The sequence below is a fragment of the Leptopilina boulardi genome, unplaced genomic scaffold (genome assembly GCF_019393585.1).
Source record: "Leptopilina boulardi isolate dan_hultmark-lab unplaced genomic scaffold, ZJU_Lbou_2.1 LbouV2_259, whole genome shotgun sequence".
Classification (NCBI taxonomy): Eukaryota; Metazoa; Arthropoda; class Insecta; order Hymenoptera; family Figitidae; genus Leptopilina; species Leptopilina boulardi.
The window spans coordinates 503,172-521,118 of NW_026137817.1; the positions used below are offsets into that span (position 1 = coordinate 503,172).

Here is a 17,947-nt window from a genome sequence, read left to right on the forward strand (position 1 = left end):
CCGAATCTCCCCTAAGCTAAAACTTTAATATAAAAATTTTATATTTGGTCAGGGAATTTTAAGAAAAATGGACTGGAAAACCTGGAAATGTCAGGGAATTTTGAAATTACGAAACCGTAGCAACCCTGTCGATTTTCTCAGCCTCTTTTCAGCCTGAAATCATGCGCTTATTTTCAAATCTGCATGTTTAGAGGTTGAAAAGAGGTCTTGGAATTTTTCGAAGTTTTATTCCTCCTAAAAGTTTTATAGTATTACGACAAAGACCAATAAATATATCTTCAATAGGATCAATAAATAATGTCCATATAAGAAAAAAAATCCAATTTTTACATTTTTTTAATTTAATTTTTTTTTTTGTTTTTTTAACCTCTTTTACGCATCTCTAGTCATCTTTAAACCCTCCTTTTCAGCCTCCAATATAGCAGGTATTTTCACTTTTGCAAATTCGAGGTCGAAAAGAAAGGTATGAAAGTGTTGGGAGAGAATAAAAGGAGGTTTTTAGAGAACTTATAGAGAGTCTAAATTTCGACTCGGGTTATATCTCGTAAACGGCTTGCTAAATTTTTTCTTAAGATATCATGAAAGCGAATCTCAATTTAATATAGTAGAAGAAGACAAAATTTTCAAATCGTAGATATGGTAAATTTGGTTTAAACAAAAACTTTCCTCTGATCCTATAATGATGCGCGCAAAATGTGATATAAGAAAAAAAAAAATTGAACATCATGAATGAAGAAAAGAAAATGTCAATCATCAGGCACTAATGAAACGTGTAAGTCTAGCCTTGCTAGTTCAATATTTATTTATTGCCTTTTTTTTCACAAGACAAAGAAACAACTCGTTGAATCATATAAATGTGTATATATATATATGTATATCGTATAAATGTGAAATCGTGACGTACACATATGTACCTTTCACAATCATCATAATAATGAGTCATATGCAGAGAGAGACTAGAATATATCAACCATTTTCCGAGTTTCTTCCGAATCAATTTTTCTCCTAACTGAAAACGATTGGTGTGAAAGAATTACAACTATATATATACATGCCAACATTTAAGAAAAGACATTTGTGTGAAATAGTGCAAGAGAAAAAATACCCAACAAAATGAAGAAGAGAAAAAAAAAATGTGTCGAACAAAATGACTGAAAGAAAAACATTGTCGTCTGGTGGATATATTTTTTTTTTTTTCTTGTTCAACTCGTATAGTTTGAGCAAATAAGCCGTTTATTTTCGACTATCGACCTTCTTACGTAATATAGACAACCAACTAGAACCAGGCGAGTGACGACGGTGGACTTTGGTGGCGTTATTTTTACGCGGCATCCACATGATAATTATAAACGAGCGGCCTTCTTCTATCTTTCTCTAAACTCTACACACGGTGTTGCTTCAATGTACCCACACGCATCCTGTATATCGTAAACGTCAATTGTAACCATGCAAGGGAAAAACAGAGTTTTGAGTGAAAAAAAAAAAAATGGGCGGAAAGAGTGAGAGAAACGAAAGATGATGAAAAAGAAAACAAAATCTTGGGACAATGGACGACGTAGGTGCGTCATATATTTATATATGTATTAGGTTATGTACTTGGTTGACTTTCTTCTCTGCGCTCTCCTGAAGAATCGAGTGTAGAGAGAGAAAGAGAGAGAGAGAGAGTGCTCTAGTTTTTGGTTCATGAAAAGATTAACATCGAAAGACTCGAGTTTTTCTTTTATTGGATGTATCATATAAGTAGTTCGATTTACGTCAACCTTCATTTACTTTTAAGATTGTCGATGGGAAATTCGGATAGGGGAGACCGAGGAGGAAAGTAACAAAAATCAGTTTTTTTATGCTAGCATTAAAAATATTTGTCGGATAAATTTGTCCAATATATTAAATGAAAGCTTGGACATTCACCTTTTAAATAAAATTTGAATTAAACATTTATAATAAATTGACAGTTCACAGTATAACTTTTACGCAAGCTCTTCATCTGTTACTTTCTTCCTCACCCCCGAGGAGGAAAGTAACAAGCTCCTAGGAGGAAAGTAACAGTATAAAATTATGTAAAATTCTTTAGACTAATGACTATTATTAATTAGAAATATTTTTATTAGGAACACATAAAAGTTTAAGTACACTTTATACTTATTTGGCACATATTTGGGACATATTTAGCACATATTTCGAACATTTTATGAATTTAGCTCATTTTTTTTCTTAAAGATATTTTATGCTTACCTAGATCACAGGTTTTTCTTAAATAAATCTCTGTTATTCGTAAAATTAAATACGATTTGCTTCAATCATTAGTTAAAACATGGACAATATCGACAACAGGAGAAAAGTAGCGTGTTACTTTCCTCCTCGGTCGATTTTTTCTTGTATGTCAACAAAAAAGTTAAAACTACACAACTGTTAAATTGTTTGTTTAAGCACAACTTAAAGACAGATAATAAGGCTACAAAATAACGAAAGGCACATTTTGAAAAACAATAAAATTAAAGAAATACGAGACTGAAAATTTGAACGAAAACTTACTTTTGACGTTTTTTCTGCACGTCACACCGGAATCAGACCTAACCTTTCCTGTCAGGCTCGGACACACTATGGAGGAGGAAGGGGGAACAGTGCCGACTAAAAATATGTTTGAACCATGTCTATCCGATAATTTGTTTAAAAGTTATAAGCTTTGTTACTTTCCTCCTCTGTTACTTTCCTCCTCGGTCTCCCCTACATAATTTCTAAAATCTTAGAATGGGGCGCATGATTATCCCATAAAAATTATTAGTTAAAATTTTGATTTGAAAGAATTTTATTGAATATAATTATTTTTTAGACGAATATTCATTTTTCGAATTAGAATTTGACATAATTTTTCTTTAAACGAATTTTTATTGTACCGAATTTTTAAAAGGCCGAATTTTTATTTGTCCGAAATTGCAAATGGCCGAACAAACAATCAACAGAAAAATTTCGTTGCGTTTTTTCTGTTGATTGTTTGTTCGGCCATTTACTATAATTTCGGATAAATGAAAATTCGGCCTTTTAAGAATTCGGTACAATAAAAATTCGTTTAAAGAAAAATTGTGTCAAATTCTAATTCGAAAAATGAATATTCGTCTAAAAAATAATTATATTCTATAAAATTCTTTCAAATCAAAATTCTAATCAATGATTTTTATGGGATAGAATATTTCCAAATTTCCTAGTTATTTTCGGGAATTTCCTAGGCATTTCGGTTTTTGCCCAAGACGATTTAGACAAATTAATCGAACAAACGAATAGTAATCGAAAAGTATTTACATTAATTTCGTAATTATTGATCACTTATTTTGTTCAGTGTCTCCTTTTGATTTTTCGTTGTACGCATATTTTTTAAAATGACGAGTGAAAATTCTAAGCAGCATTGGCAGACGTATTTAATAATGCAATAAGTGATGCAAAAAATTATAAAATTATTTTGGGTAAACGGTATACATGTGACCGACACCCTGACAGTGAATGATACCTGCTGTTAAAAATAATAATAATATAGAAATAATAAATCTTTTATATTTGAAATTTATTTTATAACTAAATCTTTAGTAAATTCCGATAAAATGTCATTTAAAGTTGAAAGTAAGCTCAGGGTGTCTGTCGCTATACCCGTTACCCTAGCAAAATGAGGATAAAGAAATTTAAAAATATATGTCTGACTTCCTTAAAAATGAAAATGAAATTTTTTTTAAATTGTGTGTTTTTTACAAAAAAGCTTTTCAAAAAATTAATGAAATTATTGTAGAAATGTCACGACTTTTCAAAATGTAGTAGTAAAGAAAAATAATAATACGAATAATGCAATTTTATTAATTTCAGTATCAAAAATTAGATTACACAAATCACGAATAAATGCAAACTTAAGGAAGTTCAACCCATTAACATAATCTCAAACTAAAAAGTAGTTTTTAACAGAACTAAAAATATATTTAAAATTTATTACACCCAAATTCGACAGATCCAATTGTAAAATTTTGGAAAAAAATTATTTTGAGTTAAAATTTGTTGTTAAATAATAATTAACAAACATTTTGTATTTTTTCTTAAAAGTTAGTAAACAATTTTAATTTTTATCCAATTTTTATAAACAATGGCTCATTTTTCTCTTTGAAAAAATTCTCTACAATTCTGATTTTGTGTTTTTGTTTAATAATCGTTTGTTTAAAAAATATAAAAAATAAAAATTTTTTTTGTTTATTAACTTTTGAACAAAATAATTTTTAATAAAATTTAACAAACAGAATATTGTAGAAAATTTTTCAAAGAGCAAAATTAGCTATTGTTTGTAAGAATTGGATAAAAATTACAATTGTTTACTAAATTTTAAGAAAAAATACAAAATGTTTGTTAATTATTATTTAACAACAAATTTTAACTCAAAATAATTTTTTTCCAAAATTTTACAATTGGATATGTCGAATTTGGGTGTAATAAATTTTAAATATATTTTTAGTTCTGTTAAAAACTACTTTTTAGTTTGAGATTATGTTAATGGGTTGAACTTCCTTAAAATTCAATATTATTGTGGTTCTATAACTGACTAGTGTATTAATCTAGATCAATTCTGAAGAATATTTTTTATAATTATTCTATAGTTCAATTTTTTATTATTTTTGTTGTTGTTGAGTTTTATATTTGGAAATAATGTAAACAATAAAATGTAGAAATAATATTAATGATAAAAAATAATAAAATCTTATTTTTATTTGAATTTACAAATACAAAAATTTTTAATATTAATTTTTATGCGCGCCATACATGTTTTTATAATAAACAGTAAGGTATAAAATTTTATTTTTTTATTTTTTTAAGATTACAAAGTAAATGCGTAAATATAGTTTTTAAAAACCTAAGGCTTTCAAACTACATTTTTTGTTAGTAAGAAAATTCTACTTTTTCGCGAAAGGTAAGAATTATAATAATTATTATGTCACTATTATTGAATAATATTGAAATATATAAGTATATGTAGGTATAAATAAATAGAAAAAAGTTGAATACTATTTAACAGAATTGTAAAAAATTATATTTCAAAATTGCTTTAACCCGTTGCCTGTCGCTGACGCATATATGCGTAAAACTAAAACTGGCCAAAAGTGCTCTTGACGCATATATGCGCAACTTAAAAAAAGTGATGAATAACATCTCAAATATTTCTGAAACTGATTACTCGGGGGTTTTTGGGGTCGCTGATTCCGAATCTGAGGTCGGTTTTTCAAAATTCAAAATGGCGGATCCAATATGGCGGACGACAATTTGAAAATATGATACAATTCGCTTAAAAATTGTTACTCAGGGGTTTTCGGAGTCGCTGATTACGAATCTGATATCAGTTTTTTAAAATTCAAGATGGCGGATCCATTATGGCGGAAAATTTTTCAAAATTGATCGGATTCGACTGAAGCTCGTTGAATTTTGAATTTTAAAAAACTAACATGGGATTCGTAATCAGCGACCCCAAAAAACCCCCGAGTACCCATTTTCAAGCGAATTGCATTATATTTTCAAATTGTCGTCCGCCATATTGGATCGGCCATTTTGAATTTTGAAAAACCGACCTTAGGTTCGTAATCAGCGACACTGAAAACCTTAAGATACCAAGTTTCATAAAAATTCATTAAAATATTTTTCAACACACTTTTGGACCAAATAGTGGAAATCTCGTCGACAGTCAAGGGGTTAAAGTGATGTTACTTTAGTGACTATTTGGCTATTATTTTTTTCTTTTTTTTAACCCTTTAACATTAGCCGAAAGTTTTGAACATTCATATGAACGAAATATTTTTTTCAATCTATAAATTATTAAAAATTATGATGACTATGTTAAATAAAACAGCAAATTAAATAATTATTAAATTAATAACTTCTTTTTAGATATTTTGAACAATATTTTATAATAAAATTCGTACTTGAAGAAGTTGCAAAAAAAATTTCGTTCATATGAACGTTCAAAAAACTTTTGGCTTATTTTTTAACGCCCAAATGTGATACTTTTCGACTTAGACTTCAATTTCGTCCAATTAGCAGAAAAAAGATTTATAATTGTCAAACATTACGTTTTTAACTATTTTTGATGTCGCTCTTTCGAATGGCGTGGTTTAAATTTTCCAAAAATGACATATTTTAGCCTCCCCTTTTCTTCAAAACATACAAAAAAATTCAAGTTTTCAGCATGTAAAAATAGTTCCCGATAACTATACTTAAAACATATGCATTCGTATTTTTAGTTTTTTTCAGCTTTCTATTTAAAATGGCGACTGAAAGCCAAAAATATTTTGAAAATTACGTATGAACATTCTTTTTTAAATTGCTTAAATTTGCTTGAAATTTGTTACTTGGAGGTTTTCGGGGTCGCTGATTACACAGAAAATTAAAAGGCATTAAAATAAGCTGCAACGCTTATTATTTTAATCCATTTTGGTATTAAAATATAAGCAAAATTGGATTAAAATAATAAGCGTTGCAGCTTATTTTAATACCTTATAATTTTCTGTGTAGGAATCTGAAGTCAGATTTTAAAAATTCAAAATGACTTGTATAAAGATTGTATAAGGAATTGACCCTCTTTATGTATTTTCACTTCAAAAATCAAAAATATAACCTAAAAATTTTGGGAGCTTAGGTACCTTTTCTCGCGGTGCGTCACATATGCATTAAGTACAGCTATCGGGAACACGTTTCTCATAGCCGAAACGATACGTAGAAATCAATAAAATAGAAAGAATTGCAATAAATAAATTGAACATGCCGAAAACTTGAATTTTTGGGTGTTTTGAAGAAACGGGGGATTTAAATGTTATTTTCGGAAAATTTTAACCACGCCATTCGAAAGAGCGACCTCAAAAATAATTAAAAACCCCTCCATTAAGTTGGCGTCGACGCTTAACGTTGAAAGTTATTTTTCCAAAAATAATCATAAAAATCATAAAAATAATAACCAAAAATATCAAATCATTTTTAAAACGGTTTTGGGTCCACATAATACCTTGAAAAAAATTTCTCAAGGCATTATTTGGACCGAAAATATTTTTAAAAAAAATAATTTGACATTTTTCGTCCTGTAAAAAACAATTTTCGGCACTGAGCGTCGACGCCAACTTCATGGAGGTTTAAAAACGGTATGTTTGACACTTAAACATTTTTTTTTTTTTTTTTTTTTTGCTAATTGTACGAAATTGAAATTCAAGTCGAAAAGTTAACCTTTAGGCGTTAACGGGTTAATAACTTCTTTCTTTGTGACTTTACTATGTATAAAAAAATAAAGATAAAATTACTTTTCTTCTAAATTACTGTTGAATATTGTTTTTATATAACTCTTTAAAACCTGAACATGTACATGAATATCTACATTGTCAAGTTCATTTGGGTAGTTCTTATTGTTATAAAAATTTCGAATTTTGATCATTCCCGACTAAAGATAGATATGACATTTTCTTATCTTATCTCAATAAAAAGCAACATTTATTCAGTTTTTGTGCAAAAATGTCGATGCATTTTCCTTAACATTTATTTTAAAAATATATTACTAGAATTTCAAAATTTTTTTCAGATCATTTTATCCTTATTAACATCAGCTTCTGTGGCTCACTAATCTCTCCCAAATTGGAAAAAAAGAAGGTAACAAATATGAATGCCAATGTCAAAATGGTAATCTTTCTTCCTTTTTTGATGATTTTCTTGATGATCATAAACAACTTTGATAAAAACGTTCCGAAATTTACAAGTCTTAGAAAATTCTGCGATAATAAATCATGGAATTTTAATAATAGAAGTAAAGGTCTAACTTTGTCCATTGACAATACAGTAATACATCAGCACGCGAATTTCTCATCACAGGAAATGGATTTGGGACATACTAAACACTTGCATCTATTCCGAAATTTTGCAAACATTTCAAACGTAGACGACTTGGTATTAAAGGCCTTTTACTATACAACAGATGCACTAATTGTTATTTCACTTCTAACAAACTTTATCAGTTTTGGAATAAGTATTGGCAGTGAATTTTCGAAAGATTTTCTTCGACAAAGTACAAGCCGTTTTGCTATTAAGGAATCGTTGCAACTTGCAATTCCAATTCTTCAGGGAATAATTACAACAGAAATTGTCACGAAAACATCAAAACTTATAACGAAACCAGTAATGGCAAAAGTTAATTTTTCTCCGACTGATCGAAAAGAACTGTATTTTAAATTCTTTCATCATAGATATTATTTAATAGATAATCAGTTTATTGAAAAATGTAATAAGACTACTGCAATGCACATTTTAAAACATTATAGCTTTTCTACACTTATAAAGTTATCTGTTTTCGCGAAGGATCTCAACAAATTTGGATTCGCTCCTTCAACATACGATAATCAGTGGCTAAATAATCCTAAGTTGTATGAAAAATTAAGGTTTTATTCGTATGTGGAAATTGGGTTATACCAAAGGAAAGCAATTGAACTTATTGAAAATATTTATAGCCAAGAAGATATTAGTTTAATAAACATTCCCCCAGGATCTGCGTTTAATGATTATATGGCTAATCAACTATTCGACACTATTTCCTTTGACGATTATTATGCGATAAGAATTTTTTTGTCTAATCCTAATGCAAACACAGATATTGATACTCCTGATGTTTGGAGAATAAAAAAAGCTATTTATAGCTTAGCAATTCGACAGTACGATTCATTTAAAAAAGCAGAAAACAAGCAAATAATACTGTATTGCAAAAAAACGAATGTCTTTCAGAAAACCACTAATTTAAAGCGTAGAATCATTTCAACTAATGCATTTCTTTATTGCAATGAAGACAGTAGTGAATGGGATTATTATTATCAAATTTTATCTGAAGAAAATGAATCCCATATACCTGTCTCTTTGCAATTTTTTAAAATAATACTGAATTATCCATTTTTAGTCATTGATGTGAAAAACATTGATGCACATTCCAAGCATTACATAATTCTTCCTTCAACTAAGTTCAGATTTATGGGGGGAAAATTTACTTTTATTGATCAAACTAATATTCATTTTTTAAATATGCAGTCCCCTAGTCATTATTATATAAGCCATAATGACTGGCTAGCTAAAGTAGCAAATTCAGTTTCTCATTATGAAAATAAAATTAATGGTGAAGATATGTCTGAGCCTTTTGAGCGATTGTATTGCAAATAGTAAGTGCAATAAGAGGCTTACAATAATAATCATAGAAGTTAAAATAATATCCTGATTAATTTCCACACGTTTTGCGTATATATATTTGTAACATTTATGTTGTTCTCTTTCGGTGTAAATGTGCTCATTGCAGGCAAAAATTATTTATAGGAAAATATTGTATATTTTTTTAAAGTATAATAATTTTCTTCTATGTAACAATATTTTCAGAATATATCACGAAGCTGAAGTACTCAACGTTTATGATAAACGATTTTTAAAGGAATAATTTTTAAAATGAAAAATTCTATAATTTTTTGCCTAAAAAATATTTTTGTATAATTTGTTGATTAATGAAAACCACAAGAAATATTTTTTAGGTAAAAAATTATAGAATTTTTCATTTTAAAAAATTATTTCTTTAAAAATCGTTTATCATAAACGTCGCGTACTTCAGCTTCATAATATATCTTTGTTTTAAAAACGGCACTAAACCGTCTTTAAATGTAAATCTTTATTAAAAATATATAAAACATTATATTCTTGATTATTTCGCCCTTCTTTACTATTCCAACCGGTTCAAAAATTTCTTGTTTACAGTATATAAAGGACTCTCAATTGCATAAATGCTGTGTTTCCGGTTTAATGACATTTTGAAAAGTCGTTATACTTCTGTTATAATTTTATTAGTTCATGGAATATCCTATGAATAATCACTAGGAAATTCGGATAATTCCTGAAATTCAAAAATATTTCTGATTTTCAAAAAAAAAGGTAAATTTCAAATATAAAAAAATAATTTGCACCATTGGAAAAAGCAGGATAAAACTTTTCAAAAACATATAGATTAAAAAAAATTTTTTACTCTTTTATACAAAAGTTATAATTTAAAAAAAAATCCAATGTTACCTATTTTCCTATTGGATCACTTGAGAAATTTTGTCCCATATTTATATATTCATTCGTAAAGTAATTCAACTTGTTTTGAAAGTTAATTAGATTGACGATCTCTCCAAGTTTTGCATCGAATCATTTTTTTATTGCTTCATCAATAAATTAAAGTAGTTGAGTTTTCTTAAATTAAATATTAAGCTTGATGCGAGAAAATTTAATTATTATTCAAAATCGATTATACTTATCAAAAAGGGATGCACTTCAAAACTTCGTAAAGTTCATAACGTTTATTGATCAATAACTCCAACCAGTATCTAAATTTTTTTTTAAGAAATAGGTGCAAAAAATCAGTTTTTTGCGAATTGCCGCCTTCCAGAACATTTTAGCATAAAAATAGTTATTATAAAAAAGAAAGTGTATAAAATTCTAAGTAATTTTATTTAAAAAAAATGATCCATGTAGCTCAAAAATTGACTGAGATATAGTTTCCGCAAAAACTGCATTTTCTTTCGTGATTTTAGCCAAAATCCACTATTTTTCATTTTTTTCAATATATCTTTCAAACTAATGCTTTTTGAAAAAAATGACCAACAGGAAAGTTAAAGCCGACTAAATTCCTGACAATTTGCAAAAAAGAACAACACAGAAAATTAAAAGGCATTAAAATAAGCTGCAACGCTTATTATTTTTTTAATCCAATTTTGCTTATTTTAATCCATTTTGGTATTAAAATAAGCAAAATTGGATTAAAATAATAAGCGTTGCAGCTTATTTTAATACCTTACAATTTTCTGTGAATGTAATAGCTCTAATAGCAAAAAAAGTGAGTCACTAATTCAAATTGGTAAACATTTTTACTAATTCAGATTTAGAGAGTGATGTTGGTCATTTTTACAAAAAACCATTAGTTTCAGAACTATATTAAAAAAACTGAAAAATAGTGGATTTTGGCTAAAATCACGAAAAAAATGGTATTTTTTTGCGGAAGCTATATCTCGGTCAATTTTCGAACTACAGGGCTCTCTCATTTTTTATAAAATTACTCAGAATTTTATACATTTTCTTTTTTATAATTACTATTTTTTGTTAATATGTTTTAGAAGGCGGCAATTTGCAAAAAACTGATTTTTTGAACCTATATCTTAAAAGAATTTTAGGTTCTGGTAGAAGTTCGAAGTACCAAATTTAGGTACTTTATTTTTACCACAAAATGTGGGTTTAAGTAAAACAATTAAGGTCCTGAGTTAAAACATGATATGCCTTGTTTTCATAATTTCTTGCATATTTTTTAAAATTTCGGCATGCTCACTTATCAATTACTATTTTGTTTATTTGATTAATAAATATAATACTTTATTAACTGTTTGTTTAAAAAAATGCCCGACTAACTATAATAAAATGTCCAATTTTCCTAAATTGACTTAGGCAAAATCCGAAATGCCTAGGAAATTCCCGAAAATGTCTAGAAAATTTAGAAACATCTTAAGATTTTAGGAATTATCCGAATTTTCTTTATGATTCTTAGACATTTTCAAAATTGCCTAGGCATTTCGGTATTTTATTAATACTTCAAAATGAAGGGTTTAACTCTCACGTGTCTGAGTTCATTTTTTGACGTGCGTGCCTGAGCTGGGTCCGAGGGACCAAGCTGCTTAAGTTCCATAAAAAAACAAGATTTCATAGCAGAATATTCAATATTTTAATTCTAAATTATAATTGTAATATTTTGCAAATATATAATTGCAAAATATATTTAATCTTTTGACACTCTAGGGTACATAAATAGCCCACAAAAAGTCGCGTCGTGACACCTTTTTCGACAGGGCGAATTTAAGTGTACAGTACAAAAAAAGTAATTAATTTAATTTAAGTATTACTGGGTATTCTTAGGTTTCTGGGGTCGCTGATGATGAATCCGGTGTCCGTCTTTCAAAATTCAAAATGGCGGATCCAATATAACGGACAAATCCATAACCAAGATTTCTCAATTTGTGACCAAGATTGCGTTGTAACCAGACAAATTCTCATTCGCCTGGCATCATTTTTTTTGAAAAAATAATATTTTTAGGTCCTTTTATAGGCTTATGTATTGCAAATTTGAATTATTTATCGGATAGAATTGCTTATTTTTTTATTTAATGTTGTTTCTACCTTTTTTTTTTTTTTTTTTTTTAAAAAAAAGCAGCCAAATTCTCATTCGTCTGGCACTTTTGAGACAGGATATATACATTAAGCACTAAAAACAGCGTAAAAATAATAATTTTTTAACAATTTTCGATTTTCTTGACTTAAAATAATCCTCACTAAATTTTTAAGATATTTCTAAACTAGTATTCCAAAATTCAAAATGTCGGATCCAATATGGAGGACAACTTTTGATGAAACTTAATATATTTATCTGAAAATAATTACTCGGGGGTTTTCGGGGTCGCTGATTACAAATATATGGGACGTTCCACGTCAAACTGAACAGAGCTCTAGCCAAAAATTGGCTTGATAAAAAAAATCGTTTAAGGGCTGAAAAAACTTGTACACTCTTGTACTTTCGAAAGCAGTTGGGCGATTTTAGAAATTCAATATGGCGGCGCCTGTAGATGTGATATAAGTCATCAATGTCACGATTCGACAAATACAAACATGAATAAAATTTCCAAAATTAATTAAATTGAATCAAAAAATACACTTTTAAGCATTTTTGGGGTCGCTGAATACGAATCTGAAGTCAGATTTTAAAAATTCAGAATGGCAGATCCAAAATGGTGGTCGATATTTAAAAATTTAATATTTTTCCTCAAAACTTGCTACTAGGGGGTTTTCGGGGTCGTAGAATACGAATCTGAAGTCAGATTTTAAAAATTCAAAATGGCAGATCCAAAATGGTGGTCGATTTTTGTTAAAACTCAATTTTTTTTCTCAAAATTGGTTACTCGGGTGTTTTTGTGGTCGCTGAATACGAATCTGAAGTCAGATTTTAAAAATTCAAAATGGCGGACCCAAAATGGTGGTCGATTTTTAAAAATTTAATATTTTACCTCGAAACTTGCTACTTGGGGGTTTTCGGGGTCGTAAAATAAGAATCTGAAGTCAGATTTTAAAAATTCAAAATGGCGGATCCAAAATGGTGGTCGATTTTTGTTAAAACTCAATTTTTTTCTCAAAACTAATTACTCGGGGGTTTTTGGGGTCGCTGAATACGAATCTGAAGACAGATTTTAAAAATTCAAAATGGCGGATCCCAAATGGTGGTCCATTTTTGTTAAAACTCAATTTTTTTCAAAACTGGTTGCTACCACCATTTTGGATCGGCCATTTTGAATTTTTTAAATCTGACTTCAGATTCGTATTCTACGACCCAAAAAACCCCCGAGTAACCAGTTTTGAGAAAAAAATTGAGTTTTAACAAAAATCGACTACCATTTTGGATCCGCGATTTTGAAATTTTAAAATCTGATTTCAGATTCGTATTCTACGACCCCGAAAACCCCCATGTAGCAAGTTTCGAGGTCAAATATTAAATTTTTCAAAATCGACCACCATTTTGGATCCGCCATTTTGAATTTTTAAAATCTGACTTCAGATTCGTATTCAGCGACCCCAAAAATGCTTAAAAGTGTATTTTTTGATTCAATTTAATTAATTTTGGAAATTTTATTCATGTTTGTATTTGTCGAATCGTGACATTGATGACTTATATCACATCTACAGGCGCCGCCATATTGAATTTCTAAAATCGCCCAACTGCTTTCGAAAGTACAAGATTGTACAAGTTTTTTCAGCTCTTAAACGATTTTTTTTATCAAGCCAATTTTTGGCTAGAGCTCTGTTCCGTTTGACGTGGAACGTCCCATATATATGTATATAGAATACCTCATGGCATTCATCATATTCACCAAGACGTTAATTCAGTTGAACAACTATTAATCCCACATTTCAAGACTACTATCACATATTCCTCTCAAGTTTCCTGAAGTCATTTATAAACTTTCGACATGCATTTAATTAAAGTTCTTCTTTTTTTATTTTTTCGAGGGTGGTGAATAAATTCAAGAATTTCTGGTTTCTCTCTATATTGAAATAACATTATTTATATATATAAATAATAAAAAAAACTGGTATTTAATTTTTGCATATTTATATATAAATAATGATTTAAATATTTCAATTAGAATATATTATAAATTTTGATATATGATTCTGGGTAAAGGACATATCGTCTTGAAGAGGAACGAAATATAGGAAACTGCGCGCACAGCTGGAAGTGGTTTAGCGTCACGTGAGGGTGGCAAATGAAAGGTGGGAGAAAAAGTCCGATGGCGCAGAATTAGGAAGGGGATTGCGTGTGTGAGGATATGGAAAGGGTTACTCTCTTGTCGAGTGGTGGGAGGGATAAGAGCGTCATCCCTAGGTTAGAAGAGGTGGCACCAGAATGTAGACTTCAGTCGACATTCGCGACTCACGCTGTCACGAATTCGTCTTTTCATTTCTTTTTTTTTGCCTAAAACATTCTCTTGAAAGAGAAAATCATTTTTTTTTGAAAATTAAAATCAAAATTACATAAACACGTGTAATTCTAGTCGTTTTCTAGTTTATTGTTCACTTAAGTGTGAAAATTAGTTAAGATTAGACAGACCGGTTAAATGATTCTATCTTCATTAAAAAGAAAGAGAGAGACATGTTTTGTTTTTCTTGAGTGAACGACTGATAGGCTCCAAAGGTCGCTCGATAAACGAAGATAGAACAAATGTGGCGTACTGCGCGTGTGTGCCTTTGGAGGGAAAGGAAAAGGTTGTGTACCTGATAGTATAATAAAGTGGTACCCCCATTGATGAGACTCAAATCTTAATTTCAAAAAAAAAAAAATCCAATATTTTTTGAATCAAAAATAAAAAAAGAGGGTGATTTTTTTTTTACCATGCAACCGGTTGGACATAGTGTGCCGTCGTCACCCTCGATTGGAAAGACGATATCATTCGTGCGAATCTATCAAGGTCCATTGCCAAAAATAGATTGTCTATCCTCCTCTTTGAAACTCGCGAGACTAACTGGAATAATTTTGTGATTTTTTTTTATATGTGATTAAATTGAAAGCTAACTGGAAGTGATAGTGTTTTTTGGTGATGGTATATAGTGGGTCAGAAACTGTTGAGAGATTTTCTAAAGGCGCCCGGGTGCGCTAATATATATATATATATATATATATATATACATATGTGTGTCTGTGTATGTATATGTGTGTAAAAACGACATACTCTCTTGTGTTACTTTTGTGTGGACCTTGAAAGATGGGCGTACTCCTAATGGCGGAAGGCATCCACCCTCGCATGGAATTGAACCCGGTCAAATTGTCTTCAGACAGCACTCATGTGACCGGTGTGAGTAACAATAACAATATCATCAACAGCAATAGCGGTAGCAATAACATCATCAAGATCGATGTAAACGATTCATCGTCCATGCCAATCACGTCATCGCAAATGATTGACAACGTCGATGGAAAAGATGACCCGGCACGTTGGATGCCACCACCACCAAAGAAAAAGTGGATCCGGCATTACCTGCTTGGTGAGAGAAAGAGACGTGACTAATGATATGATAAATAGATATTTTCATTTTTCATCATTCCGAAGACGAAACTGAGAATCGTGTTTTTGAAAATTACGTTGCGTCACGTCGGTTTATTTATTTTTTTTTTTATATTTTATATAAACTAGGAGAAAAGATTGTTTGGGGTTACCATTTTTAGTTAGTAAACTAATGAGCCGAAAATTTTGAACGTTTAAATGAACGAATTTTTTTTTTTTTGCAATTTCTTTATGTACGAATTTTATTACAAATATTATTATTATACAAATATAAACGTTGTGTACGTTGTGTTTAAATATCTAAAAAGAAGTTATTAATTTAATAATTATGCACGGAGAAAAAGGAATGGTTGGGCCAACCATAGGTATTGATAAATACATCCCATCAATATTATATGGTTACCACAACCATATCTTTAGTTGATACAACCATAGTATGGTTGGCGCAACCAAAGGTCAGGTTGACACATCAAATTTGCAATTTTTCGTCATTTTGATGTGACAACCTAACCTTTGGTTAGGCCAACCATACTATGGTTGTATCAACTAAAGATATAGTTGTGGTAACCATATAATATTGATGGGACGTATTTATCAATACCTATGGTTGGCCCAACCATTCCTTTTTTTTCCGTGTGTAATTTACTATTTTATTTTACAATGCCATCATAATTTTTAATAATTTATAGATTGAAAAAAATATTTCGTTCATTTGAACGTTCAAAACTTATTTGGCTTATGTAAACTATACTACTGCTAATTTATTAGTTATGGTTACTATTTTTATTGGTTGGCATAACTATTTTATTAGTTAGTTTAACTAATTAGTTTGTTGGAATAACTATTTAATTAGTCACCTTCACAGTTTTTCGGAGGATATCAAATTGAGACCATAAAGTGTATCAAATTGTTGATAATGCAACGTTTTGATTTGAGAGCCTCAGAAAACTGTGTTACTAACGAAATGGTTAGACACTGACTATAACTAAATGGTAACAGTAACTAATATAAATTAGAAAAAATACTCATACTAATGAAATGGTAATATCGCAACCAATCGTTTCTCTCAGTGTATTAACAGGAAAACTCACTTTTAGACGACAAATATTTTATAAAAAGCAAAAATTCATAGCTGTTTTGTTTTCTAAGGAACACTTCTAGGGCACGCGTAAATAAACTCTAAAATTCATTTTCCACAATTTACATTTGACAGAATTTCCATTACGTATAGTCTTTAGTTTTAACCGAATTTTGGTATTTTTTCATATTATTATGTTATACGAAAATTCCTTTTAATCCCTTTAGTTTAAGTGGTCAATATATTAACGCCCATGTTCAGATTTTGTAAATTTTAAAAACCATCAATTGAAAGTTTTATTTTTCAACAATTTCAAAATATATGCGGAAAAAAAGTATAAAATAACTTTTACTATATTTACAAAGTAAACCCGCATCTCTGTCAACTTTTTCTCCTGAAATAGTAAAAATTACTATACTGAAATTGTAGAGTTTACTCTGGAAATAGTAGTTTTTAATATTTACAGAGCAAAAGTTGCCAGAAATGTGCAGAAAAAATGACAAGCTTTTGAAACGAAAAAACTGAAAAAGAAGCTTCGTTGTTTTTTGACATTAACCCTTAACTGGCACCATGAGTGTCTAGTAGACCCGAGCATTTTTTCGAGATCAAATTAATTGAATGTATAGCTTTTGAATATTTTTTATATTTTAATATATTAGTTTGACATATTCTTAATAAATTTGTAAATTTTTTTTTGATACAACTAATTCGATACAAAAGAATAAATTAGCTTTAAACATTAATAATTATAAATTTTTAATTTTAATCCAAAAAAGTCACATTTTATTTTGCAAAATAAATTACCTTTTTTCAGGCGCGGATCCACGGTGGGGCGAAAGGGGCGATCGCCCCCCCCCAAAGCTTCTTGAAAATTATAAAAGTTTAACACATTATCTAAACTAATTTTCTCTTTTTTTATACCCACACTTCTATAAGGTTTCAATTTTCGAATCGCCCCCCCCCCAAAATTTGCTTCTGGATCCGCCCCTGCCTTTTTTGCAAGTCCTTCTGTTGTGATAATTTTTTCCTTAAATAATAATACATCATAAACTTAAATTTTTAAGTCATTAAAATTTAAATAACTCATGAATTTTTAAGTAAAAGCACACAATTTTTCGTTTTTATTTTTCATAATTTTTTTTAACTAAAAATAATTTAATCCCTGTAAAACTAATGCTATTTACGTTCAAACGCGGATTTTTGTCAGTTAAGGGTTAAA

The 17,947-nt window shown here is 29.3% G+C and overlaps 3 protein-coding genes across 8 annotated transcripts in view; 2 read left to right on the forward strand and 1 right to left on the reverse strand.

Annotated features, from left to right (window-relative positions):
- LOC127280969 (ATP-dependent RNA helicase vasa) overlaps positions 1 to 6,351 on the reverse strand; it is a 170,323-nt gene extending 163,972 nt beyond the window's left edge. Inside the window, exon 1 of the mRNA XM_051304420.1 lies at positions 6,348 to 6,351. The gene's annotated coding sequence lies outside the window, so the exon portion shown is untranslated. The remainder of the gene's footprint in view (positions 1 to 6,347) is intronic.
- The window catches only part of LOC127280968 (max-binding protein MNT-like), a 115,047-nt gene that overhangs the window by 50,983 nt on the left and 46,117 nt on the right, over positions 1 to 17,947 (forward strand). The window contains exon 1 of one of the 6 annotated variants that reach the window (XM_051304407.1): positions 14,533 to 15,630. The exons of 2 other annotated variants lie outside the window; for them this stretch is intronic. In XM_051304407.1, coding sequence (XP_051160364.1) covers positions 15,351 to 15,630 — 280 coding nt within the window. In that variant the 5' untranslated portion in view covers positions 14,533 to 15,350. Of the gene's footprint in view, positions 1 to 14,532; positions 15,631 to 17,947 lie in introns of those variants that run through there. 3 more of the 6 variants (XM_051304406.1, XM_051304410.1, XM_051304411.1) reach the window with 3 other exon arrangements.
- Positions 4,811 to 9,712, forward strand: LOC127280982 (uncharacterized). Its single transcript, XM_051304458.1, has 2 exons — positions 4,811 to 4,936; positions 7,580 to 9,712. Exon 2 carries the CDS (start codon positions 7,657 to 7,659, stop codon positions 9,193 to 9,195), a length of 1,539 nt encoding a protein of 512 aa, XP_051160415.1. The 5' UTR covers positions 4,811 to 4,936; positions 7,580 to 7,656; the 3' UTR covers positions 9,196 to 9,712.